Source organism: Pelodiscus sinensis, chromosome 19, assembly GCF_049634645.1.
Source record: "Pelodiscus sinensis isolate JC-2024 chromosome 19, ASM4963464v1, whole genome shotgun sequence".
Lineage (NCBI taxonomy): Eukaryota > Metazoa > Chordata > Testudines > Trionychidae > Pelodiscus > Pelodiscus sinensis.
In genome coordinates, this window is record NC_134729.1 from 29,589,534 (window position 1) to 29,616,940 (window position 27,407).

Below are 27,407 nucleotides of genomic sequence, written 5' to 3' on the forward strand. Positions count from 1 at the left end.
GACTGGCTAAGCAGCAGTTCAGCAGAAAAGGACCTGGGGATTACAGTGGAAGAGAAGCTGGAGATGAGTTAACAGGTTGGATATTAGGAAAAACTCTTTCCCTAGGAGGGTGGGGAAGCGGTGGGCTGGGTTCCCATGGAGGGGGTGGAATCTCCGTCCCTAGAGGTTTTTAAGTCCCGGCTTGACAATGCCCTGGCTGGGATGATTGAGTTGGGCTTGGTCTTGCTTTGGGCAGGGGACTGGACTCTGACTCCTGAGGTCTTCTCCAGTGCTAATCCGTGATTCTCTGCATACACAAAAACTAGAGACTCGCTTAAAACAGAATCAACCCAAGAGTCCCATGAGTCACCTGACTCCAGGAGCTGGGGTTGTACCGCTCACAAGCGCTGGCCCCGCTGTCATGCTGGTGCACAGCAAGCGGCAAAGGAGGGACAGTTACGGTGCCCGGCTGGGAAATGCGGAGTTGGCAGGCGAGTTGCCAGTCGGGATGCAGATCGGACCCCCCCAAACAGCACTGCTGTTGTTCCAACACTGTCTCTTTATTCAGACTTGTTCTCGTTAAAAAAGTGTTCTCAGACCCTGATCGCCAACCAAGTGTTAAAACGTACGGGTTTACCTTAGTGCCCCCTTCCCACAGTGCATGGGGTGGATTCAATCTGTGTCACTGCCCATGTGCAGAGACACAGGGATTCCCCCACTGTCAGCTGGGGGGGATGTTCCACAGTGGTGGGGGAAGGAAAGTCCGTGCAAAGTGGCGGGAAGGAGATGCCACGGAGCAGGCACGACCTGCTGCACAACCTCAGCACAGGCCCTGCCCCGGGGCCTGACGTCGGGTTCCTTCCTTCAGAGCATCCCAGGTGCAAAGTGCAAGCGGTGCAGTCCTGGTTCCAAGCGCCAAGGCCTGGCTTAGTTGACCGTGCTGCTTTGACGCCTTTCCTCTGTGCTCCCAGCCTCGCCCGGCGTGGCCCCCGCCAGCGGTAGCACCGAAACGTCATCTGCAGCAGAGAGGGAGGAGCGGCAGGTTGGCCTCTGGGTTACCCGGTTCCCAGGACTCCCACGTAGGAGACATGGGCCAGAAAAGCACTTAGCAGCCGACTGACGAGACAGTCTGCAGCCTGTCACCCCATGCTTAGACTTGGCCTGCCCCCAACAGCGTCCAGCTTAACCCCGGGCCTCCACCACGGCGTTCAAAGCCATTACGGGATTTGTGCCCTCGTTTCCCCTCATCCCAACGGCTGCTGGACACACACGCCTTGGAAAGGTCTCAGCCCACATCTGCCAGCCCTGCCAGAGAACAGCCAGGCAAGGCCAGCTACACGTGAGCCAAACCGACCAGCACTGACCCCAGCCATCCAATGCCCAGCCCCATGTTCTGGTCACTAGGCCGCACTGCCTCCATCAGGTCTAGGCCAAGAGGCACCAGCTTCACATAAGCCAGGGCAAGGACGTGTCTTTGCTTAAAAGCCTGCACTGCTGTAGAACTGACACTAAACTGCCGGGGGACGAGCTCTCCCACTCCCCCATCCCCCACAGGCAGTACCAGCTGTGCCACCAATTGTGCCATCTAAATGGGTCAGTCAGGATAAGTGCCCCTCTTGGGGGTGGATTTTTCACCCCTGATCCAGGTCTGCAGCAGAGACCAGATCTTAGAGGCAGCAGCAGCAGCAGGGGTCGTGCAGCACCCCAGTGTTCAGTTAAGGAGCCCCCCAACTCACATTAGAGCCCCCAGGCCAACTCCCTTGAGCGCTGCAGGTGCGTTTGCTTCCGCAGCGTTGGTGGGGTGGGGCATCTGCTAACAGGCCTGGCCCCCCGCCCAGCAGTGGCTCAGCTTCATTTCACTTTACCCCCAGTGGTTCCGTGTAAGTAGCCAGCTGGGTCTCCGGGGGGTGTTCCAGGCCTGTTGGAGAAGAGCTATGCTACAGCAGGACACCTGCGAGGGACAAGCCCAGGGAGAGCGCAGGTGCAGACTAGCGACGAGGGAAGGGTTCTAGCTCATTTAAATGTCTCTCGGCTGCTCGCTAGTTCCCCAACAGCGCCTCCTGGTGGAAGTGGCTGGAACTAGAGTAGCTGCCCCACTGGCAGCCTTGCTACACTGCCACCCACAGGGACGGGGTAGCAGGGAACGCCCCCACAGCCGCATGTGTAGACGGACACCCTCCTTCAGAAACCATCCCCTCCCGTGCAGGGATCTCCCCGCTCTGCCAACAGCCCTCTCCCAGGCCACTGTGCGGCACTCACGGAATCGGACCCGGACTGGCCAGATCATAATGCAGCACAGGCAGATGGTGGCGCCCACAGCGACGCCCCCGGTGACGACCACCATCACCCAGTGGTAGAACTCAACGCAGCCGGCGCAGCAGAGCTGGGTCCTGCAACAAGGGGAGAAGTGAGGAGCTGGCAGGGCCCCGGCTCCCTCAGCCCCACGCACGCACCCCAGAGGGGACTGGGTCAGAGCCCGGCACAGCATGGGGAGTCACTGCAGGTGGGAGGCCAGGGGATGCCCCCGGAGCAGGAAGGGGCAGTGCTGGCTCCGGCCATGGTGCAGTGCAGCGGTAAGCCACTGCCAGAGCGTACCGCCCCCCCCATTGGTTGGCAGAGAGGGGATAATGGCCTACTACAGCTGGCAGCAGGGACAGTGACTCTGGCTCAAGCAGCAGGGGCCAGCACTGTGTACTGGAAGGTCTCGGGCTCTGAGGGGAAGGGCTGCCAGCAGCTCCAGGCCTTGCTGCCCAGAGGGGGACGGAGATGCCTGCCGCAGGGGTCTCCGGAAGCAGCCCCCGCCCAGCCCCGACACTTACGGGCAGGGGTGCAGGTTCTGGATGGCCATCACCGCCAGCCCGTTGGCCACTTTGTCCGTGAAGCTCATGGCTCCGTAGACGAAGGCTCCGCTGTGCTGCCAGGGAAACCAACAGCATCAGCCTCGTTTGACACCCCTGGGCTCGGGCCACCTTCCCCCAGCCCCGGCTCTGCCTCTGCGGCGTCTCCCGCAGCCGCCCCGCTGGAGGCCCTGCACACGCACGCCGGGAGCCCCCAGGCCTCTCAGCCAGCTCAGGGCCAGCGGCTCGGCTCCGCGCCTGCAGAACCAGGGAGCCCCCTGCACAGACCCACCAGCTCTCCGAAGCCTCTTCAGAAACCCAGGCAGGGCGACGCCCCACGGAGCACTCTGGGCTGAAGGACGCCAGCCCCCTGGGGACGCTGCTCGGACGCCCCGACAGCTGGGACTGGCCTTTCCCAGCAGGCCACAGCAAAGGGGAGGTGGCACCCTCGGCTCCGCTCCAGGGGCGCTAACTGGGGCCAGCCCTCTGCTCGCCTCCGCACGAACGTACCGTGTTGGTCCCAATGAGGTCGGCCGTCATGGAGAGAGATGTGACCAAGATGGTGGCCGAGCCAGCCCCGAGCAGCACGGCAGCTCCGTAAACCTCGGCTCCGATCTGGCTGTCCAGGGCCACCCAGCCGGCGAAGACCAGGACAATGACTAACCCCACGAAGTAAGTCAGCTGCTCCGGACACGGCAGGGACAGAGGGGAGGAAAACACTGCTGAGCAAGGGACTCTACAGCTGCAGGCCACAGGGCTGCGTAGAGGGCGGGCGGGCAGACGCAGGGAAGGGCCAGAGGGGAACGAGGGCACGCAGCAAGGCGGATGGAACCGGTACGTAATCAGGAAGAGGAAAGCGAGGGGCAAGCAGCCTTCAGATGCTGGAAAGGCTGCCAGAGGAAAGGTGGAGGAAAGTGTCTCTCTTGCCCCGGAGGCAGGACGAGGGACAAGGGGCTCGCACCTCCACAGAGCCGATCCAGAGTAAGTCTCGGGGAAGCCTTGCTAGCTGGCAGAGCGGAGGGATAGAATCACAGAATCATAGACTAATAGGACTGGAAGGGACCTCGAGAGGTCATCGAGTCCAGCCCCCCGCCCTCAAGGCAGGACCAAGCTCCGTCTACACCATCCCTGACAGATGTCTATTTAACCTGTTCTTAAATATCTCCAGAGAGGGAGATTCCACCACCTCCCTTGGCAATTTATTCCAATATTTCACCACCCTGACAGTTAGGAATTTTTTCCTAATGTCCAATCTAAACCTCCCTTGCTGCACTTTAAGCCCATTACTCCTTGTCCTGTCCTCAGAAACCAAGAGGAACACATTTTCTCCTTCCTCCTTGTGACATCCTTTTAGATATTTGAAAACCGCTATCATGTCCCCCCCCTTAATCTTCTTTTTTCCAAACTAAACAAGCCCAGTTCATGAAGCCTGGCTTCATAGGTCTTCCTTTACCCTCAGGATGACGCAGCGTCTGCCTCGGGAGGGCTGGCAGCTCCGGCCCCGGCGGCTAGCCAAAGGAGGCTGGGCAGCCATCTGTCTGGGATAGCTCAGACGCAACCAACCCCGCTGCTTGGAGGGGCCGGACTAGCCCTGCGGCTCTCCGCCTTCCCCCCGTGCAGGTGTCGGGCCCCCACGCGTCACCCCTCACAGCGACCTGCTCACAAGGGCCAGCCACCGTTACCGACCATCTGCCGACTTCCGCTTTTTGTCTGTGCGAAATCCTGGTTGGTGCGGACTTCACGGGTGCGTTTCCTGGCCGGTTGTACCCCGGAAGGGCTGTGTGCCCCCAGGGATGCACCAACCCCTGGTAAGAGCTACTGGACTAGCCAGCTTGGGCAGTCCCTTGGATCCCTCTGCACCCCCAGCACAGGGCCGGAGTCACCCTGTTGTCAGCAGCTCTGTGGGGAGGGCGATGGAGGCAGGAGTGGAGGAGCAGGGGTGTGGACAAGACAAAGGGTTTGGCAGAGCTGCGTGGCCGGTTCAGAGGCCGTTTGGGTGCCTGGCTAAGGGGATCGTATTTTCAAGGCAAAAGCCAGCATGGCTCTGACGTAACCAGTGCTACTGCCAGGAGATTCCTGCGCGCGGCACCATTCGTCTTTGAATGCCCCTTGGAGGCAGCCCCGCCCGTCGGGCGCTCCCTGGGGGTGGGTGGGGTTACCAGCCACATGGCGTCTCGCTTCCTTTACCCTCAGGCAATCGCCCTGAGCAGCCAGCACCAGCCTAGAGTGCCCGGGAGGGTACCGGGTTGGGACAGGACCTTACAGATCACTGGCCGATTCACCCTATGGTGCTCGGGTCCTTCTCTCAATTAACATTTGGTTTTTGGACAATAAAATGCAAGTGCCCAGGCTTCATTTGAATCCTTGCTCCAGGGCTGGGAAGGAGGGGTTCAGTCTGCGGGCTGCCGGGGGGCGAGGGGAGGAGGACAAACCCAGCCCCCCCTCACCACAGCAGCTTGGGGCCAGGTGAGAAGCACCTCTCCATGGCCGCCACAGCTCCAGCAGGCACAGCCGGGGGAGAGGTGCATATTCCCTGGCTGGGGCAGGTCCAGGTTTGTCTGCCCCCTGTGCTCCCCAGCCAGAGTGAGGGATGCAGCAAACTGGGCACTTTCCCCTCGCTCCCTGATGAAGGGGAACAGCTGATACAAAGAGCACAGCCAGGGCACGTTGTACTCAGCAGGGCTAACATCAAATTAAACTACCCAACTTCAGCGACGTCAATTAGAAAGCTCAAGCAAAACAGCTGAAGTCGGCTGTTGGCGCCGTCTCAACACTCTTCCTCCCACTTCCCTTGCTCCTCGGGAAAGGAGTTACAGGCATCGGAGTCAAAAGTCCTCCAGCTCGCCACTTGGTCATTCTAGAATAACGCAGCTGTGCAGACATAGCCCTGGGAGGAGTTAAATTCAAACTCCCTCTCTTACTAGCGGGTTAATTCCTTGCTGGTGCGCGGTCGTAGCAGGCCTGGACCTGGGCTGGGATCCTACAAGCCAGCTCTGGGAGGGCATCCCTTGTGCACAGAGCTGCTTGGGGAGCAGGCGAGGTGGCCAGACAAGAAGGGGAGGGCCAAGCAGCTTGCCTGGGATGCTGGAGAGGGCGGGGGACTTGCACGATGGGGTCTGGTTTTCTGCAGTGCCGAGCATTCAACTTAGTCTGGGGGGGGCCGCAGGGTCAGGCCTGAGGGATCTGGCCTGCACAGCTCTTGAGGGCACGTGCGGAGATGACTCTGCTTGGGGATTAAGCTGGTTTGGGAAGCGAGGCCCTAGCGACGGTTTTGCTGTTTTCCTTGGAACCATTTCGGACTCTTCTGCCTCCTGGCTCACGTGCTGGGTGTCGCGCTGCAGTTACTCCGCGGGGCCCCTCGATCTATCTAACTGAGGGTGTTTGCGCTGACGCATCGCGGTCACGCTATGGGATCTCGTTACTGCTAGGAGGACGGGCTTCCCCTGGCTGCATCGGCCCGGTGGGGCTGGGCCGCCCAGGACATGCGTTGCTGGAGGCAGAGCTAAAAGTGGGCGCGTGCCACAGACCCCAGCCCGGGCATGGCTGGCTGCAGACCACCACACAGCAGGGAGCGACGCGCATGCTGGAGGCTACGGCAGCCATGCAGGGGGAAGCGCCAGGCAGGGGCTGCAGCTGCTCCGCCTGGATTCGACATGGGCACGTCACGCCCTCCCCACAGGGTCACTGTTCATTCAGGGCACCTCGGGCCACTGCTGCCAACGGGGCTCTCCCCGCAAGCCCGGACACCCGTGGCTACAGCCCCAGGCTACTCACATTTCGGCCGATCCACTTGTTGACGGGCTTCATGAGGAAGGAGGAGAGGAAGCCGCTGATGTACATCACCAGGGGGATGGTGGCGATGAATTTCTGGGGGGCAGTGAGGCAGAGCGGAGAGTGAGGCTCACAGGCCACCCAAGAGCCCCCGCCCCATACACAGGGGATCCCCACTCGTAGCCCCCGCCTACTCCCCAGCTGTGCAGGGACCGCCTCCCTGGGCTTCACAGGTCACCCTGGTGGAGGCAGGGCCCAGTGCGGGGTGGCCCCGGCAGCTCTGGGCGGGACCCTCACCTTGGGCAGCAGCAGCGAGTTGGTGAGGTACATGGCGATGTAGGTCTGCGACAGGTTGACAATCAGCCGCGTGGCCATGTACAGCATCGCCACCTGGGGGAGACGCGACCCGGTTACGCCTGCCACGCCCTGCCCTGCCCAGCTCGCAGGGAGCGACGGGGACCCCGGCCCTGCTCTCTGCCCACCCGGGGCACCCAGCCCATGGCAGTGGCAGGGCACAGAGCGGCCAGCGCAGGCTGGCACTGCACAAAGCAGCGGGGGTGGGCTCTCTACTCCGCCCCTCCCTGTACAATGAGCCCTTTGAACCCAGAGCCATTAGCTGCCTTGCTGGGGTGCCCCGAGGCCTAGCCAGCTGGGTGCAGCGATGCGTAGCCAGGTCTGCACCGCCTGGATGGGGTGTCTCCCTCCTCCTGGGTCACCCGTGCTGCTGTCCCCCCCGCCCCCGGGCCCCACTAGTCAGTGCACTCCAGCCTTGATCTGAGGGGCGCTGCCAAGCCCCCCAAAGCTCCGCCCCCAGCAACATGCCCAGTGAGCCACACGGCTGTGCCAAGCCCAGAGCACACTCCCTGGCAGGCCCCGGGGCAGCACATCGCTCCCCCACGGGACACTCAGCCAGCACCAGGGGTGGAGCCGCAGGGACAAGGCAGAGCCTGGTGCTTAGAAGCCATTCGGGGGCTCCAGTGCCCGGGGGTAGCAGCCAGGAGCAGCCAAGCACTGACCGAAGGGCATGGAGACTGGCCTCCCCTTCTGGCCCAAGGGGCGCTGCCAAGGCTGGGGGCATCGGGCACCTGCCCTCAGGGCTGGATCAAGGCATGGGCGAGCCGGGCAGCTGCCTGGGGCGCCAACCTATGGGGGGCGCCTGATGGCAGCTGTAAGGGGTGCACGGCAGCGCGGCTCATGGGGCGGGGACCACGTTAACCCCCGCAGCGCCGGCCAGCAGCGCCCTTCCCCCCGCGGCCGCAGGGCCCTGCACGGCCTGGCTCGGCCCACCCCGGGTGACCTCGGCTTGCGCGCCAGAGGCAGTAGCTGGGCTGGACTGGGCCAGGCACGCGCGTCCTGTCGCCGCCAGCTCCGTGCGCCCTCCCCCACATGCCGGGCAGGGGCGGGGCCACGCATGCACCCTCCCCCACATGCCGGGCAGGGGCGGGGCCACGCATGCACCCTCCCCCAACCCAGGGTGCATTTAAACTGTCTGCCCGGGATGCCGGATTGCTTGGTCCAGCCCTGCCCGCCCTGGGCTGTACCCGTCCTGTAGCAAGAGAGCTCCAGTCGCCAACCAGCAATGCCCATCTCTTGCCCCTGCTCCCCGCCCCCTCATGGGACTCCCGGCCCGTGGCCCCCGCACCTGGTAGAAGGCGGGCTCCTGCAGCCAGTCTTTCCACAGCAGCAGTGGGCGCGGGGGGCTCTTCTGCGCCCCCGGCAGCAGCGGCGTGTGCTCCTCGGGCTCGGGCAGCCTGGCCAGGGGGTGGCGCCGCTCCTTGGTGCCCAGGTGGAAGAGGAGCGAGAACACGGCGCCCACCCCCACCACGATCAGGGACAGGTTCTGACGGGACAGGAAGGCGACTCAATGGCAGCCAGCCAGGCAGGGGTTAACCCTCTCCAGCCCCTCCCGAGGAGTTCGGGGCAGCCGGTTCGACCCCAGGTGCTGCTGAGGGACCCGCAACCGCCCCGGAGCCCAGCGCCACCTCCCAGCCTCCCCCCCATTTGCGCCCCTCCCCCCCGTGCAGGATGGCCAGGCCAGGCAGGCAATGCACAGGGTGGGTCCCCCACCGCTCCCCGGCCGCGCAGCAGAGAAGCAGGACCCCTGGCTCTCCATCCCCGCTGTGCTGCCCGGCCCGGCCCCGCTGTGCTCACCCGGAAGACGGGGATGTCGTGCTTGCCCAGGTGGTCGGTGGGCTCCAAGTGCCGGACCTGGAAGTGCAGGAGCAGCCAGGCCACGCCGTACACGGTGATGTTGGCCGCCACGGTGAAGGCGTACCTGGGGGGCGGGACGAGCGAGTCACGGGGCGCTCCCAGCCCGGGTGCCCACACGTGCGAGGGAGGGAGGGGAAAACACTGTAGGCTGGTGCGGGGAGATCTGGCTCCTGATCCCCCTCAGTGCACAGCCAGCACCAGGCACGTCCGCAGTGCAGAGCAGGTGAGCGTGAACGCCCCCGTGGGGTGAATTTGCACGGACGTGCAATGCTGCCCCCTGCTGGAGGGAGCCAGACTGACCCTGCAGCTGGGATTACGCTACAGGGAGAGCCGGAGACTCTTTTTTAGCCCGGGGGGGGGCGCTCCCGTACTCCTGGGGTGCAGGAAGCCCAGCGTGACAGTGGACAGCACGTGCTGGGAGCTAGCTCCCCCCCCCCGACCTGGGGTCCGTGGCCTCAGCCCCCTTTAGATCAATGACAGTTCAGCCCCGTCTCTCCTGGCCCCGGGACCCCCAGCCCCTGCCCCGGTGCCTGGGGTTTAACAGGGGACTCCGGGGTCTGTCCTGCAGCAGGGAGCCGTGTCACTGGGTAGGCACAGACTGTCTCAGATGCAGCGAGGCCTCCCACAACACCGGTGCGGGCTCCACATCCTTCCTCCGGCGAGTTATCAGCTAGGCACAGACCCAATGCGGACGGGGCTTCCGCCCACCGCTGGCAGATAACAGGGCTCCGTTTGCCTCTGGCCTGCTGATAAGAGACGCTCCCGCCCCTGAGCGAGCACGGGCTGCAGGGACCCCTAATGCTGCTCCTGCAAAGCCTGAGGCTGTTCCCCTCCCCACCTCCCAGGTTCTCCTGGGCAGCCCCCGGCCTGTTCCCCTGAGAGCCGTTGCCAGTGTAACTGTCTGACTTCTCGTCGAGTACAGCCCAGGGCTCCCCCATAGCTCTGAAGCTGGAATCAGAACCAGGACCCCAGGCTCCTGGGCAGCTCCAGTCCTCCGCCCGGCCCTCTAGCCAGGACGGGGGGCAGGGGGCTTTGCAACGGAGCCACCCGGCCTGTTGTGCACTCCCCTGGGCTGTGCGGCGGCCCCTCGCCTGGCGCGCTGTGGGGAGGCAGGAGTGCACCTTGAGAAAAGGCTCCACTGTCTGGCCACCGACCCAGGAGCGGGGGGGCGGGTCTCCCGTCTGCAGCCCCCCAATCGCTGGCTGCCTGTGGCTGGCCTGCCCGTCACACCCCTGCCCAGGTGCTGCTGTGAGGAGGCCGGGAGGGGCAGAGCCCGAGTGTTCCCGTGCACGCGAGGCCTGGCAGAGCCCAGTGCACCCCTGCTCAGAGCCAGGCAGCTTGCAGGGGGCAGAGCTCGGGCAGCCCGGCCCAGGCTGGACCCAGAGGGGGGAGGCCAAGGAGAAGAGCCACAGCAAGGCTGGGGCCAGACCCACCGCTGCCCGGGGAGGGGAGGCAGGCAGGACGCTGCAAGGGGGGAGCGATTCAGAGAATGATTGACAGGCCTGAGCCCGGGGCCAGCCCATGCCAGAGAACCCGGGCCCAGTGGGAGAAATGGGCTGGCTCGGCGCAGCCGGGGCGGGGCAGGATCAGCAGCCGGGGGACCGGGAGGAAGCCAGGCCACTCGGCAGGGGAGCCCCAAGGGGCAGGGAGCAGCCTTCAGCCAATGGGGTCCATCCCCGTGCGCTGCCCTGGGACTGGGAGCTGGGCCAGGTGCAGAGCTCGGCCCCGCATCAGGCTGCTGAGCAGCTCGCATGGCCCCTTGGCCCAGTGCCCATCACGGGGGCAGGATTAGCCTGCGCTCCTCAGTCCCGGCTGCACGCCCCTCCCACTGCTTGGGGGGCAGGGCTCAGCACCCGCCCGGAGCGAGCACGCGGGGGCCTCGCGGTGCCAGTGAGCAGCAGGATCTGGCCAAAGGAGGGGTTCAGGTGTTGGGGGGAGGGGTGCAGGTGTTGGAGGGTGTTGGGGGAGGGGTGCAGGTGTTGGGGGTGTTGGGGGAGGGGTGCAGGTGTTGGGGCCCCTCCGCCAGTCTCATGGCACAGCTGCCCACGGCGATCTCGGGTCCAGCAGGCAGCTCTCCCAGGGAGGCTCCGGGACCCCCCCACCCCCTGCCTTGGACGCATCAGGCCCCACTTCACTGCATCTGCTTGGCCTGCGGCGGCTCAGGGCCGGCGCTCCGCCTCAGAGTCACCGCCCCCGACACCCCGACGAAGGGGCCACCCCAAAGCGACACGCTCGGGGGGGGGGGGGGGCAGCTGCTGGCACTGCTCCTTGGCTGCAGGCACCAAGCCCCAGGCTGGAGGCCCGTGGCCGGCTGCAGGGCGTGCCGCCCCCTCACCTGAACGCTGTGAGCTCCACTTTCTCGTGGTCGCTGGTCACCAGCTCGGGGATGAGCGACAGGTGGGAGATCTGGGTGGCCGCCCAGCCGAACTGGAAGATGACTATGAAGGGGATGAAGTAGACGAGGGCGGCCCACTCGGGCGTGGCCTCTGTGCAGCCCAGGCAGGGGTTGAAGATGAAGGGAAAGGAGAGCAGGACGCAGACAGTCCCTGGGGAGGCAAGAGAGAGGAGTCAGGGCTGGCCGGGAGGTTTCCTGGGTACCACACGTCAGCAGAGCCAGCAGGGCCCATGGCGTTCCAGGACGCACAGCTGGCACGGCAGCCTCTGGAAACCAGATCGACACTGCGGGAAGCACCTCTGTGCAACTCGGCCTCACGCTGCGAGGGCATCCGATCGGCAGCCCTCTGCCAGGGCACCTTCTCAAGTGGCACCCGCAGCCCCGGCGTGGATGAGCTGAGCTCTGCCTGTTGACAGGTTCTCCTACCCGTGCAGTTCCCACATGAGCAAGCCCCAGTACATGGGTCACACTAGGGGCTGGACCTGGTTAGGAACAGACTCGGTTCTAGGGAGGCGAGAACCAACGTTCCCTCCAATTTTCCCATCCACGTGTGGAATCATTTTTGCTATATGCACCGAGGAATGAGCAAATGTGCACCACCAGGATAAACACGTGCTGCTGGCTGTGGGCACTTTGCTCATCAGCAGGGCAACATTGGACTCTCTCCTGGGCAACGGCCCAAGCACTCGGCTTCCTGGGCACGCTGGTGAGAGCAGCGCTTAGCCCCCGGCGTTGCTTTAAGACGTGCTTATTCTCGGTTATTCTAAGGCAGCTTCGACAGCTGCTGCCTGCACCCCCGACAGCAGGGCTCTGCCACTGCCAGCAAGACGCAACAGCTGAGCGTTCTGCCAGCGAGGGCAGAGATCTCGGCCCCAGAACTCTCCTGAGACGGACGGACGGCGGGACAGACGGAGCCCAGCTGGCTCCCCGCCCCCTTGAGCACTCCCAGGGAGGGGCTCAGCCTGGCTCACCCCGCATCACAGAGAAGGAGCCGGGCAGCGGGTGGGTGTCGGAGCCAGGATGAGAACCCCTGACCTCCCCTCTGCCCAGCCTGGGCCTCGCCCCCCCCCGGCCAAGGGCAGCGCAGACAGACAGACGTCTCCTGTGAATGGACCCACAGGCTGATTATTCCCCCTGCCCTGCAGGGCGCTGGCTCCAGCCCATCCATGGAGCGGTCGCAGGAACTGCTCAGGAGGGGAGCATGGAGAGCGCCCCCCCGTGGATCCGACCCCTCAGCACTGGCTGGTAGCGGAGGGCTGGTCCCCCCACCCAGCCCCCTTCTGGCCCATTTCCCAGGGCGTGCTCACGCCCCGCCCCGCCGCGAGCCCCCAGAGCAGGCCTTGCTGCGGGCAAGGACACGTCACCATCCCTGGGGGCAAGGAGGGTGGCGCATGGGCCATTTCCTGCAGCTGCTGGAGCAGGCCGGAAGGGCTGGGAACCATGGCAGCCGAAGGCCGCACAGGCCAGCCCAGTGCATTCGCCGGGGCCCATGCTCAGCATGTCGGAGGCCCCGCTGGCTTGGCAGGCCTAGGTGCTCCTCCCCAGAGGCACCGTCTGCCGAGCTGCTTCCTCCACGTGTCCAAGGCAGGCGGTGGTTTCCGTTTCCTAAAAGCCCAGTGGGGCCAGACACCGATCCCAGGCAGAGTCAGCGAAACCAGAGACGCTCCCTGCAGCTCCGGTTCCCCACAGCCCCAGCCAGCGTAAGCGTCCTGCTTTGTGGGCTCGCATCACGCGCCGCAGCCCTTCACGCGTCGCCTGCCGGCTCACGCGCCTCCGCCCTGTGATGGACACCAGCCCAGTTCTCCCGGCCAGCGCAGCGCGTAGCCAAAGGGCCCCCGGCTGCCCGGTCAGCTCCCAAACACGCGTGGGCAGCGCGGCTCAGTCTCTTCCACCCTCAGCAAGGGCTTGGCCTGGCGAGAGCATCCCTGCCACTGCCACTGGCTTGGAAGAGCCGGGCAGGAGCTGGTCCTTACCCGTCAGCCCGGAGGAAATCCCAGCTCCCTCCCGCCCCGTTGGCTTTCATGCTGTCCTAACACAACAGCGCTTTCTAACCCGCCTCCCGACAGATGCCAGAGACTTTCCCCTGCAGGGGGCTGCCCGCACCGGAAACGTGGCAGCTGCAGCGCAGCACAAGCCGCTGAGCAGAGCTAGAAATCTTCCAGCCACCTGGCACTGCCTGCGTGGGGCCGGAGCAGGAAACGTTTCTCACCCCGAGCGCAGTGGGTAAGATGACCCAGCCCCGAGTGCAGGCCGGCCGCCTCCCCTCCCGCAGCCCGGCCGCCTCCCCTCCCGCAGCCTGGCCGCCTCCCCTCCCGCAGCCCGGCATGCCGCCTCGAGGGCTCACCCAGAAACGTGCCCGGGAGCACCAGGCACTTGGCGCGAGTCCCCATTTAGGCTACCAGCAGGGGCGGCAGGTTTGTGTAATTTTTAGTGGTGCCCAGAATGGGTCTAGTCCCCCCCCCCCCGTAAGCCGATATATATCTGATTAAATAATGTAAAAATGGACTGGAAACCGTAAGCGTTTAACAGTTTCCCTTTGCTGCACAATATCACTATCAGAAAAAAAATTAACTGAGCATATCAACGTTATTAATACTCGTTTGAATATGGAACGAACCCATTGTGGATTCCATTGTGCGTCAAATATATTATATCGTATTTTGTTGTACCTGTTGTGACGAAGTGGGAATGTTCTTCATGTTTTCTCTGATGGACACATGGCCAGAAGCAAAGTCCCCTCTCCAAGGACTTTTCCCACCATCCTCCTACCAATAGGGATTAGTTTGGCCCCCACCAAACCCCCCTCATGCAACTATCCTGCAATTGCATTAACCCACTGCGTGTGACATTAGCTCAGGGGCGGGGAGGCAGAGAGGCTGGGGGAAGTGTTCTCCATTCCACGAGGAGTACAGCTAGTTCGGATTAGGAAGCCTAGTCCGAACTAGCTACTCCGTGCCGCGTGTAGCCGCGCGGCACGGGGTTCGAACTGCCGGCATTTAAAAATGGCGCCGGCCGGCTTTATGCAAATGAAGCCCGGGAAATTCAACTCCCGGGCTTCATGTGCAAGTGCGGTATGCCTACATTACCCTCCTAGTTCGAACTAGCGGGGTAGTGTAGACAGACCTTTATAAACCTTTTCCCTCTGCTGCCATGTCTCCTTCCCTTGTTCCATCAGCTCCCCTGGTGCCTGCTGCCCCCAACCCCTCACCCTCCTCTGCTGTCCTGACTCCTGCCCTTCTCACTGCCCTCAGCCTTCCTGAGACCTGCCCCCCTCCACCAGCCCTTCTCTCCCCCCTGTGCCCACTTCTCCAGTAGCCCCATTCTGATCGTGTGAGCTACCCCTCCTCATCCCCTCTCCTAACACCTCCCTCTACACACCTGCCCTGCCTCTCTCCTCTGGTGCTGGTCCCTCCCCTGCAGGTGTCTGCCCTTCTGCTTCACCCCAGAATCCCCTGGCACCTGAACCTTCCCTTACCCCTGCACCCTCCTGGTGCCTCCCCCTTCCCTCACTGCCCCTGCCCCCTTTTTCCCTGATGCCCACCCCCTTACTACCCTCTGCCCCCATTCTCCTCATGCCTCTGTGCCCTCACACATGCCTTGCTCCATCCCCACCTTCCTCATGTCCACCCCTTCTTTCAAGTCTTCTCCCAGCACCTCCCCCTCCAGCCCCCAATGCCCTTCCCCTCCCCCCCCCTCCTCTCCTCTCCCAGCATCACCCTGTCCCCACTCCCACTGACACCTCCCCTCCTGCCCTTTTCCTCATTGTCTCCACTTGGCCCCCTGGCATTTGTCTCTCTCCTCCACTCTGTCCCTTGGTGCCTTCCCCTTTCTTCTTCTGACCTGCCCCCCTCCCCTCAGCACAAGCCCCTTCCTCTTCCCCTTCCCCCTATTCTTCCCCCTCCACTCCCCACCTCACCTTCTTCCTTCCAGTTTGCAGTGCTGGAGGCTGTGATCGGGCCCCAGCTGCTTGTAGGGCTCCAGATCACTTGCCGGGCCTGGAGCTGGGTTGTGCGGTGCAACTCTGGGCCGTGTGGTTTTAAAGTCCCGGGCCATGACGTCACCCCACGCCTGGGCATCTCCCCTCTCAGCTGTTGTGCGGCATTTCAGCACCTGCGCATGTGCAGCTTTCATTTCGGCAGGCACACTCCGGGGCCGGGGGGCACGCTCTGGGGCCAGGGGGTAGGACGCGCGGGGGGAAGAGGGGGCGGCAGGTGGGGGCCGGGGCCCGCTCCAGGCAGGGTCGAGGGAGAGACCCAGCTCCAAATATTGGTGGAGCAGGACCCCCGGCTATGAATATTCCTGGAGCATGGGCACCACGAGCCCATAGAACTCGCCGCCTACGGCTACCGGTGCCGATCGAACACGAGTCAGGGCTTGTCTACTGATGACACGAGTCCAGGTTACGGCTGGCTAGGAAGGGAAAGCAGATCGGCAATTCCTGACTAATGCCCACGTAGACAACCCCTAGGCCTTGGCTGGGCCTAAAACTTAGGTCGACCTGACAACGATGCTCAGAGGTGTGAAAAATTCCACCCCCGAGATATAGAGAAACCAACCTGGACCCTGGTGCCGGCCTAGCTGCCCCTCACGGGGGTGGAGCAATTACAGAACAAACCCCCTTCTGCCGCGGTCGCACGTGTCCACACTCCAGCGGCTCAGCTGCTGTCCTCGCCCACCTCCCTCCCTCCCTCGCTGCTGTAACACCCACAGCGTTGGCACGTCCTAAGGTAGTGCAGCACCCCCCACCCCACGCCACTGCTCTTCCCCTGAAGGGGAGCGTCCTGTGAACCGGCTCCCAACCGACTCGTGGGGGCTTCCTTCAGTCTCTTACACGGAGGCCGGCACCAGTTTAATCTCCTCTTCAATTAAACCCGCTCAACTCTCATGTACTCAAGCCCCAGGACAGAGGGAACACGTCGCCCCCACCCATCTGCTCTCTGGAAAAGCGGGCGGTGGGAGGAGTAGGGCCAAATCCCTCGAGTTCAACTCTTCGGCCATGCGGTCCTCCCTCCGCCCTGGCATCACCGACGCCCCCGACTGACTCACTCACTGGAACAGGACCCCCCTGGTGTCCAGCAACAAGTGCCATGGGCTCATACTTAGCGCCAGGCTCGGCCGGTTCTTCCGTCAGTCCCTGCACGTCACCGGCAGGTCCGACAGCAGCGCACACAGGTGTAGGCGGGGCTAGCCACAGATGCTAGCGCAGGCCGGACACAATTCTCCCAGCAGTGGCTGTCACCAGTGGGCACATTTCCCAGCCTGCACCGGGGCGGTCTCCCTCGGGCTGATCAGCTCCCTGCGCCGTGCTGCGGCTGTCCATCGTGGTGCACAAAGAGGCGTCTTTGTGGGGTCGGCAGCAAGTTGGCCTCATGACATGGCCCACAAGCTTTGAGGGGACTTTGAGGTGCCTTCCATGACAGCCCAAATCAAACGCACTTATCTTGGGATGCGATCAGGCCTGTGCCAGCTTGAATGCACCCTTCTTCCAGCCTGGGGATCAAAAGGTTGTGAAGGCCCCTGCGGGGCCGTACGCACCCTCAATGGGAGCTGTGTGTCTGAAAGCAGGTCAGGACATGCCCCCAGTGCCGGGACAGAGGCAGGGGCAGGGAAGGAGCCAGACCTGCTGTGCTTTTCATCTGGTTGACTCCCGCTGCTCATGCCAGCGGCCACAGGAAGATCTGTTCCCCGACGTGGCCTCAGGACAGGTTCACACGAGGAACGGCTTTGCACGGGACACCAGATGAAAGAGGTGCCTCATCTGGAGATAAAAGAGCTCAGGAGGTTTCATCAGACACGCTGGGGCTGCGGGTTGTCTGCAATTTACAAGTGTTTAGTTCGGTGACGGGCCCAACCCTGTCGGGGGCAGCTCAGAGCCAGATGACCAGGTGCAGGCCCCATTTCAGCTCCAGGTCAGCGCCAGATGCTGTGCAAGGAGGGGCCTGCGGAAAGTGGCCAAACTCTCCATTAACAGTTGCCAGGGGTTTGGTTGCAGGAGTCCATGGGAGTCTCCCCCGATGGGCCTTGCTGGGCTTTGGCGTGGGCTGCAGAGCCCCGTGTATTGGGGGATGCCAGTTTTCACATGGCTTGGCTCTGTTACAGAGGCTGGATCGCTGGGTGTGAGACAGCAACACCCGCACACATCACAGCCCCTTGCGCCAGGTACTGCACGGAGGAATTACAGCCCCTGCCCCTAAGAGCTCACACTCTAATGACCAGACCAGACTGACAGTGGGTGGGAGGGGAAATCGAGGCAGTAAGCCAGGAGGGGACTTGCCCAAGGTCACTCAGCTGGTCAGTGGCAGAGGCAGCAGCACAACCAGCAGCTCTCCCGAATCTGTCTGGAACATTAATCACCCACTGGCCCGCGCTGCCTAGAAAGATGGAGTATTAGGATCCTGGCCACAGGGAGGAGGTCCGTGTCTCTGAGTTAGCTGGCAGCAGACACTAGCTCCTTCCAACCGAGTCTGAGTCTGGGGAGGTGAGCCCAACGCAGCTCCCCGAGCACGGTCGGCAAAGCCAACAGCCCGTCTAGCCCAAAGCAGGTACAGGCTGCCCTGGACAGGAACAATCCCTGCCCCCAAAGTCCTGCACGCGCCCAGCTGCTCCAGCTCGGAGCCACACAGGGAGCACTGCGACCCACCGCCCCCAGACGCTCCCTGAGGGACGTTTCAAGATGCAAATGCTTGGAGAGTGTGTGGGGGAAATCCCCATCCAGCAGCCTAGGCAACGAAGGGCCCACTCATAGGGACCAGGCCTGGGGACACAGATCAGCGCGAATGGAGGGCAGGACATACCCCAGCAGCCAGCCAGGGACTGGCGTGCAAAGGCCGGTTGGTGCTGGCCAGAGGCAGAGAACGGGCCACAGGCAGGCCCTGGAGAGAATGGGGCCACGGTGGGACTCCTGGGCTCCCTACACACGGCCCTGTTTCCCAGGCTCTCCTGCTCACTGCTGGGCGTGGTGAGTGGGGCAGGGGAGGCTCAGTGGTGAGCGCACTAGCCTGGCACGCAAGCAATTTGGGGTTAATTCCTTTCTCTGAGGGGCCGTGGGCAGGTCACTAGGGATGTGTCTACACGGCACCATGAACCAGGGCCTGGGGGCCCCAGGTTGTGGACTTGCGGCTTCCAAGCCCGTGTGTCAGCGCCCTCATGGCACTGTCAGCCGGAGTTTACCGTCACCGGACCCAGGTCTCCCAGCCGCGGTACCACACCCATACTGCATTGTAAACCGGCGTTTACTGTCACTGGACCCGGGTCTTACAGCCACAGTAGCACACACATACAGCATTGTAAGCTGGAGTTTCCCATCGCCAGACCTGGGTCTTACAGCCACAGTAGCACCCACATACAGCATTGTAAGCTGGAGTTTCCCATCGCCAGACCTGGGTCTCACAACCACAGTAGCACACACACACGGCATTGTAAGCCAGAGTTTACAGTCACTGGACCCGGGTCTCCCAGCTGCCGTACCATGCCCATACTGCATTGTAAGCTGGTGTTTACAGTCACTGGACCCGGGTCTCTCAGCTGCGGTATCACACACACATAAGAACGGCCATACTGGGTCAGACCAAAGGTCCATCTAGCCCAGTATCCAACAGCGGCCAATATCAGATGCCCCAGAGGGAAAGAACACAACAGGTAATCCTCATGTGATCCCTCCCCTGTCTCTCACTTCCAGAGAAACAGAGGCTAGGGACACCATTCCAATCCATCCTAACTAATAGCCATTGATGGACCTAACCTCCATGAATCTATCTAGCTCTTTTTTGAGCTCTGTTAAAGTTCTAGCCTTCACTGCATCCTCTGGCAAGGAGTTCCACAGGTTGACTGTGCGCTGAGTGAAGAAAAACGTCCTTTTTTATTTTAAACCTGCTGCCTATTAATTTAATTTGGTGACCCCTAGTTCTTTTTTTATGGGAATAAGTAAAGAACTTTTCCTTATTCATTTTTTCCATACCAGTCATGATTTTATAGACCTTTACCATTCCCCCCCCCCCCACTTAGTCTCCTCTTTTCTAAGCTGAAAACTCCAAGTCTTTTTAATCTTTCTTCATATGGAACCCGTTCCAAACCCCTAATCATTTTTGTTGTCCTTTTCTGAACCTTTTCCAATGCCAATAGATCTTTCTTGAGATGAGGCAACCATATCTGTACGCAGTATTCAAGATGTGGGCATACCATGGTTTTATTTAGTGACAATAAGATATTTTCTGTCTTATTCTCTACCCCTTTTTTAATAGCTTCTAACATTCTATTTGCTTTTTTGACTGCCACCGCACACGGAGTAGATGTTTTCAGAGAACTATCCACAATGACTCCAAGATCTCTCTCTAGAGTAGTTGTAGCCAAATTAGTCCCCATCATATTGCATATATAGTTGGGATTATGTTTTTGTAGCCAGACAGACCCCCCCCCCCCCCCCCCCCGGCTCACATCCATCTTATTTGCCTCTCTGAGGTTCCTGAAGCATACATGACAGAGAAGGAGCAATAAAATCAACATAGTCTATGCTGGCTCATCTGATCCTGAGAAGCTGAAAACATAAATATGAGGAGAGAGCGATTAAGGCAATAAGCTGGCCTCGAGAACTGCCCCGGCTGGCACCCATGTTGATACGATCTCACACAGTCCCTGGGAGAGGAATCTCCCACTGAGAAAAGAATCCCCAGTACTTCCTCTCTCTTACAAGTGTAAATTAAGTTCACAACTCCCTTGTAAGAACTAGTCTCACAAAAGACAGACCAGCATCATTTGGCATCACAGATAAGAAAGAGAAATATGTGACCCCATGGGTATAAAGATGGGTCCAGCACACACTCACTCTGAGCGACAATCTACCCTCTACCTGCTGGTCGGGTTAGGTATTTGACCTCCCGAGGTTCCATGGGGATGCCCACCTTGTATTTTCGTCTTTCCTAGGAACTGAGGGACCGGCCTTGGCCTGATGCTGGAGTCGAGAGGCACAGAAGGGGGTAAAAATTGTACCTGGATGTGGTCCTCTGTCTTAAGTGTACACATAGACTTAGAGCTCTTTAAAGATTAAGCTGTTACTTGTTACCATTATTTCTATTCTTCTATCTTTATCTTCTTTGTAACCATTTTTAAGATCTATATTTGCTAGCAGATAAGAAATAGAGCAATAGCCATTGTAACTATATGACTTATAAGCTTCCTTAATAAACCTGTAACTGTTTAAGCTGTAACCTGACTCCTTCAGTTGCTGTAACAGAACCAAGCACAATTTAAAAGAACTTCAGCCGGTCATAAGGGACAGGTATAGGAAGAGCTTGGGCATTTGGATTATGTCACTCCCAGATGATAGATCCGTTGGGGCATCTCTCAGTCTTCCCTAGACTGCCCGCTACAAAGGGATCTTGTATTCTAGCAGCTAAAATCTGAGATGTAATAGGCTCTTCCTATAAACCCAGGGCGTCTGTCAGCCTGTTGGCTGCCGTCTGCGATGGGACCCCTGTCCTAGCAGTAAAGTCACAGACGTTAAACCTTTCTCGGTAACACACACACCCTGCCCTGACCGTCGGCTGACAGTTTTCCAAAGTGCATTACTTTACATTTATCAACATTAAATTTCATTTGCCATTTTGTTGCCCAATCACTTAGTTGGTGAGATCTTTTTAAAGCTCTTCACAGTCTGCTTTGGTCTTAACTCTCTTGAGCAGTTTGGTATCATCTGCAAATTTTGCCACCTCACTGTTTACCCCTTTCTTTAGATCATTTATAAATAAATTGAATAGGATGGGTCCCAGGACAGATCCTTGGGGGACCCCACTAGTTACCTCTCTCCACTCAGAAAACTTACCGTTTATTCCTACCCTTTGTTTCCTGTCTTAACCAGTTACCAGTCCACAAAAGGACTTTCCCTCTTATCCCATGATAACTTATTTTACTTAAGAGCCTTTGATGAGGGATCTTGCCAAAGGCTTTCTGGAAATCTAAGTATACTGCATTCACTGGATCCCCCTTGTCCACATGTTTGTTGACCACCTCAAAGAACTCTAGCAGATTAGTAAGGCATGATTTCCCTTTATAGAAACCATGTTGACTTTCCCCCAACAAATTATATTAATCCATGTGTCTGACAATTTTATTCTTTACTATAGTTTCAACTAATTTGCCCAGTACTGATGTTAGATTTACCAACCTGTAATTGCCAGGATCGCCTCTAGAGCCCTTTTAAAATATTGGTGTCACATTAGCTACCTTCCAATCATTAGGTACAGAAGCTGATATAAAGGATCGGTTACAAACCACAGTTAATAGTTCTGCAATTTCCCAGTTGAGTTCTTTCAGAACTCTTGGGTGAATGCCATCCGGTCACAGTGACTTGTTACTGTTAAGTTTATCAATTTGTTCCAAAACCTCCTCTAATGACACCGCAGTCTGGGACAATTCCTCAGATTTGTCACCTAAAAAGAACGGCCCAGGTTTGGGAATCTCCCCAATATCTTCAGCTGTGAAGACTGAAGCAAAGAATTCATTTAGCTTCTCCACTATGACTTTATCCTCTTTGAGGGCTCCCTTAGCATCTCGATCATCCAAGGGCCTCACCGGTTGTTTAGCCAGCTTTCTGCTTCTGATGTACTTACAAACATTTTACTATTACTTTTTGGCTATGTCTACACTGCCGGCTTTTGCCATGAAGCACTCATTAGCAACTTCTTGCGCTTCATTTGCATAATCTTTGCCCGAGGATTTTTGTGCAAGAGGTTTTTGCGCAAGAACTAGCAGTGTAGACGGATCCATTGTGCGCAAAAAAACTCTTTTGCGCAAGATCCTTATGCCTCAAAAAAGGAGGCATATAGATCTTGCGCAAAAGGTTTTTTTTTCCCCAAAACGGATCCGTCTACACTGCTAGTTTTTGCGCAAAAAGCCTTGGACAGAGATTACGAGAGAAGTTGCTAATGAGCGTTTCATTAGCATACTCCCTGCCGGCAAAAGCCAGCAGTGTAGACATAGTCTGAGTTTTTGGCTAGCTGTTCTTCAAACTCCTTTTTGGCTTTTCTTATTATATTTTTACACTGAATTTGACAAAGTTTATTCTCCTTTCTATTTTCCTCACTAGGATGTGACTTCTACTTTTTAAACGATATATTTTTATCTGTCACTGCTTCTTTTACCTGGTTGTTAAGCCATGGTGGCACTTTTTTGATGCTCTTATTGTGTTTTTTAATTTGGGGTATACATTTAAGCTGGACCTCTATTATGGTGGCTTTGTAAAGTTTCCATGCATCTGACAGAGAGTTTACTTTTGTCACTGGACCTTTTCATTTCTATTCAACTAACTTCCTTATTTTTGTGTAGTTCCCCTTTCTGAAATTAAATGCCACAGTGTTGGGCTGCTGAGGCATTTTTCCCACCACAGGGAGGTTACATTTCATTACATTATGGTCACTATTTCCAAGCGATCCAGTTATAATAACTTCTTGAACCAGATCCTGTGCCCCATTTAGGACTAAATCAAGAATAGCCTCTCCCCTTATGGGTTCCAAAACCAGCTGCTCCAAGAAGCAGTCATTTAACGTGTCAAGAAATTTCATCTCTGCAACCCATCCTGAGGTGACATGTACCCAGTTGTGACATAGTGGGGGTAACTTGCTAGGGCTGTGGGCGACCTCTGCTGTCTGTAGCACGACCCAGAAGGACAGGGGATGAGTCATTATGCAAAGGGGGCTCCAAACCTGTCTGACCAGCTACCCCTCAAGGAGAGAATCAAAGGAAGGTGGAATGCCACCCCTGGCTGGGGGGCAGGGCTGGAAGAGAGTTAGTTAGTCTGTCTGGGATCATGGAGGAAGCAGCCTAAGCAACAGGCTGGGGGGTTTAGAAGCCCAGACACCCCATATCAAGGGGGGCTGAGGCATCCTAGGCCTGCCCTGGAACCAGATTACATCTGTGCTGGGCTGTATCCTGGAGAAGCAATAAACTCCCTCTGTTCTACTGGCTGGTGGAGTCTGTTTGTGCCACTTCGGGGGTGCAGGAGACAGGGGAACCCCAACACGCCGTCACACCCAGTCAATATGGGGATAGTTGAAACTCCCCTCTATTACTGAGTTTTTTAATTTGATAGCCTCTCTAATCTCCCTTAGCATTTCATAGTCACTATCACTGTCCTGATCAGATGGTTGATAATATATCCCTACAGCTATACTCTTATTATTGGAGCATGGAATTACTATCTATAGAGATTCTATGGAATATTTTGGCTCATTTAAGATTTTTACTTCATTCGATTCTACATTTTCTTTCACGTATAGTGTCACTCCCCCACCAGCACAATCTGCTCTGTCCTTCCGATATATTTTGCACCTTGGTATGACTGTGCATTGTAAACCAGCATTTACTGTCATCGGACCTGGGTCTCACAGCCACGGTACCATGCCCACACTGCTTAGCACGAGCTGCATCCACACTGCAGAATGACAGGGCTTGGACCTGAAACTCTGCAGAACTGGGGCTTTGACCTCCCACAACCTCCTTCCCCTGTCAACAGGTCCTAGAACCCAGGTCGTGTGTGCTTGCTAACCTGAGTCAGAGCGATCTGCGTGGATGGAAATGGAGACTTTGATTCAAACCTGAGTCAGAGCCCAGCCTTAGCATGCAGTGTGGACACACTCGCTGCCCTCTCTATACCCTGGAATAGCGGTGTCCGGCTTCACAGAGGTGCTATGGGTGTGAGCAGCTCACATACCGCAGGGATGAAAGTACAATAGATGAGGCAAGGAGAGAACAGTTTCCACCTGATGCTCCACTTCGGCAAGGGGCCATGTGTCTGCTACCCCACTGAGCCACCCCGGCCTGCCAGTAGCTAAGCCCAGCCCACAGAACAAAGCATGGGACCACGTACAAAGTAGGAAGTGCAACCACAGCCTCTTAATTCCTCCACATGACACTGCTCCTTGAGGCCTTCTCCTCATCACAGAGCACAAGGAGCCTGGCCCCAGGGACCCATTTCTGGATCCCCCACGGACTCTGGAGCCCTTCACTGAATCTCTGCCTCCTGCCCCCTTTTGCATCAGATCATCGCCATCTGCAAGATGGGGACAGACCTTTGCTTTGCTGGGGAGGCCTTGAGACACTCAGGTTTGACAAGCATCTTGAGAGGAATTTCAAGGGACATTCCTTTCCAGGCCAGGTCTCTGGGGCTTGGCCGTCTTTCTGCTCATAAGCATCTACTCGTCTGTATCACACCGCCCTGCACACACAAAACTAAACCAAGAAGGCACAGCCAGGAGCTATTTCAGCGCTTCTCCCCAGCAGCTCTGGGGTGCTGCATTCTGCCTGAGCTAGGGATGTTAAATTTAGATTAATTAACTAATCAAATAGTCAGTGGGATTTCAATTGACTATTTGATGCATCTATAAGGGTACCTGCACCTTTGAACTGTAGCAAGGCCCCTCAAAAGGAAGCTCCGCAGGGAGTGCGGAGGGCCAGAGTCCCCTGCTGAGGCTCTTGTACATTTCAAAAGCAAAATAGCAGAAGTGGCACAAGCGGAGGCTGCTTCAGTGCCTGCCTGCACTGTTTCCGCTGTGCCTCTACCTTCCCAACTCCTTGTGGAGACAGTGCTGGGGGGGAACCGGCTTTTAAGCTGGCCCCCCCAGCACCAGCTCCTGCTCTCCCCCTTCCTTGCTGCCTGTCTCCCTAACAAGCGGGGCGGGGGGGGGGGGAGGGCGACTAGTTGCATCACTAGTTGACTAGCCGATAAGCTTCTGATTATTGGCTAGTCAACTAGTCTCTTACATCCCTAGCCTGAGCCCCAGGAGAAGGGGGGGCTTGTAACCATTACTCCACTGTTATCAGTCGGAAGCGCCTGAGGTGTTTTATCTCAAAAGTACCGGCTGTGAATTGCTTCACATTAACTGAAGCCTAAATGGCTGGATCTGGCCTATACCAACATGAGAAATCTCTACAGCAACTCCTCCAGGGGTAGCAACAGCAGGGCTCACTGGCAGACTATGCAATGGCTGCTCTATACCAGGAGCTGGCCTGGGTATAGCCAGGGTGCTCCGGGTGCGAAAAGTTCCACCAGACACGCAGCTCTGACCCCTGGTGCAGATAGCGCTGAGCTGCCAGAAGAATTCTTCCATCAACCTCACTACTCCGGGCCACCTGCCACGCAGCTGAAAGAAGCGCTCCCACTCGCGCAGGCCGGGTTTGTGCTGCCGAGCGTTTGACATAACCTCAAGTAGAGAAAGCGCCTGCGTCCCATACAGCAGAAGGTTCAACCTTGTCTGAATCCCATAGTTTTGTCAACAAGCGGAAGCACACACATTGTCACTCTCCCAGGCCTATCACAGCTCCCCTGCTATGCCAACATTATAAAGCCACCTCAATGAGAGGCATGGGGCTGATGCAAGTGTAGGCAGGGTGATGCGTGTGGACACTGTGTTCCTTACATAGGCTGCTGGCTGTCAGTATGGTCAATTTCACGGTTCTACCAGAGCCATGAAATTGACAAGAAAGCTGGCTCTCAGCTCTTCAGCCTTGCTGCTGCCAGCCTCCTCCCATCCACGCTCTCAGCTTGGGCTGCTGCCTGGACCCCCCCACTGCAAACCCTGCTGCCCCCTAAGGTCCCAGCTTCCCATGGGAACACAGCAGCACACTGGTTTCTGGGTGTGGATCTCCCTAACGCCAGCAAGAAAGCCTGGGCAGCAGCTGGGCTACCCAACATTGGCGGATTTAACTCTGTAGCGCAACTGTAGCCTCTGACAAGAGCGGACTGTCATCTGGTCATCACAGGGATCGAACCCACACCCTAAGAGACAACCATGCATCTGAGGACTCAGTGCCCCAGCCAGGAGCTATGGCAGACTCCTGGCCAGGTTCCCAGGCAGGATCTGTTTGCATTTGGGCCAGGCAAACCTTGGGCTTGCCTGATGTTGCTCACAGTGGTAATTTCCCAGCCAGGCTCACCTATGCATGGCTAGTGATTGCGCCAGCCCCCGGACACAGAGTCAGTTACAATTCAAACCAAGCTCCTATTGTTAATTATTCATGCACACGCTGGAGCAGCTGTCATTAGCCCAGGCACCTTTAACCCAGGCACCCCGACTACCTCCCAGCAGGGGTTATTGCCTCTCAACCCCTCACTCAGCAACCCCCCCCCCCGCTTTATGTCAATGAGCCCTACTCCCAGGAGCAAAAGGCTGCAGGATCAGGCCCTACATTGCCCCATGACGTCTCAATGCATGGCCCAAGCTAGCAGATAACTTTCTCTGCAGCTCTGCTTAACAGCTGAAAGGTTCCACCCCAGAAGTGGCTGCGTTTCCCTGGAAAGTGAGCCCAGCTGGTAGGTTGTACCTGTCCATTCCCAGGGTGCTTGGGAATCCTAGTGCCATGATTTGGGGGCAGTCCCCCCCTGGTCGATACAGGTCAGAGAACCCCTTTCGGCTTCGGCATCCTGCACCACCACACGGTGGGCTGGTCTCTGGGTCAGTCCGCGCCTGGGGCCCTGGAAGGCTTCACTCGCGCTTTCTCTAGAGAGGAGAGGCCCGGCCGGCCAGCCCCTAAGGGGTTTTCCTGTCACCAAAGCCCTGTCGGGGCTGCAGTGAAGCTCCCAGGGGCGCTGGCTGCGCCGGACGCCGCACGGCCGGGAGCGGGTGTAGTACTGGGGCCGGCCAGACGGAGCCGTGCGGGGACACTGGCGTGCGAACGCCTCGCCGGCTTCTCCTTCCTTGACTCAGCCGCCGGCCCCCCGCCAACCCGTCCCCCGCGGCGCGGAGCTGTGGGGCGCGCACAGCTCGGCCCCGGGCCCCCCACGGGCGCGCCTTACCCACGAGGTGCCAGGACTTGCGCCGGCCGTAGCGGCCGCAGCCGGCCGAGCGGTCGGACTCGTAGCCCACGAGCGGCGTGCAGACGCCATCGGCCACCTGGCCCACGAGCAGCAGCGTCCCCGCGTGGGTGGTGCTGAAGCCCAGCCCGGCGTGCAGGTAGACCAGCAGGTAGGTGAACCACATGGAGGCGCACAGGTCGTTCAGGAAGTGGCCGAGCGCGTAGCTGAGCCGGGCCGGGCCGGAGAGCGGCGGCGTCTCCGCCATGGCGGGGCTGGGCGCGCAGCGACTCCCCGCAGCGGCATCCAGCGGCGCGGCCGGGGCCGGGGCCAGCGCCCGGCGCGGGGTTTTACGGCCGAGCCCCCCGCCCCGCCGCAGCCAGTGGGAACCGCGGCCACTCGCCCGGGGCAGGGCTGCGCGCGGGGCGGGGCG

At 59.1% G+C, this 27,407-nt stretch overlaps 1 protein-coding gene across 1 annotated transcript; it reads right to left on the reverse strand.

Annotated features, from left to right (window-relative positions):
* Positions 1–520: 520 nt before the first annotated feature.
* MFSD12 (major facilitator superfamily domain containing 12) lies at positions 521–27,385 on the reverse strand. The gene is made up of 10 exons (XM_075903286.1): positions 26,978–27,385; positions 11,134–11,344; positions 8,739–8,862; positions 8,230–8,427; positions 6,885–6,977; positions 6,591–6,683; positions 3,327–3,497; positions 2,799–2,893; positions 2,239–2,369; positions 521–995 (listed from the first exon to the last, which is right to left on the reverse strand). The coding sequence occupies exons 1-10, from the start codon at positions 27,240–27,242 to the stop codon at positions 907–909; spliced, it is 1,470 nt and encodes a 489-aa protein (XP_075759401.1). The 5' UTR covers positions 27,243–27,385; the 3' UTR covers positions 521–906.
* Positions 27,386–27,407: the final 22 nt, after the last annotated feature.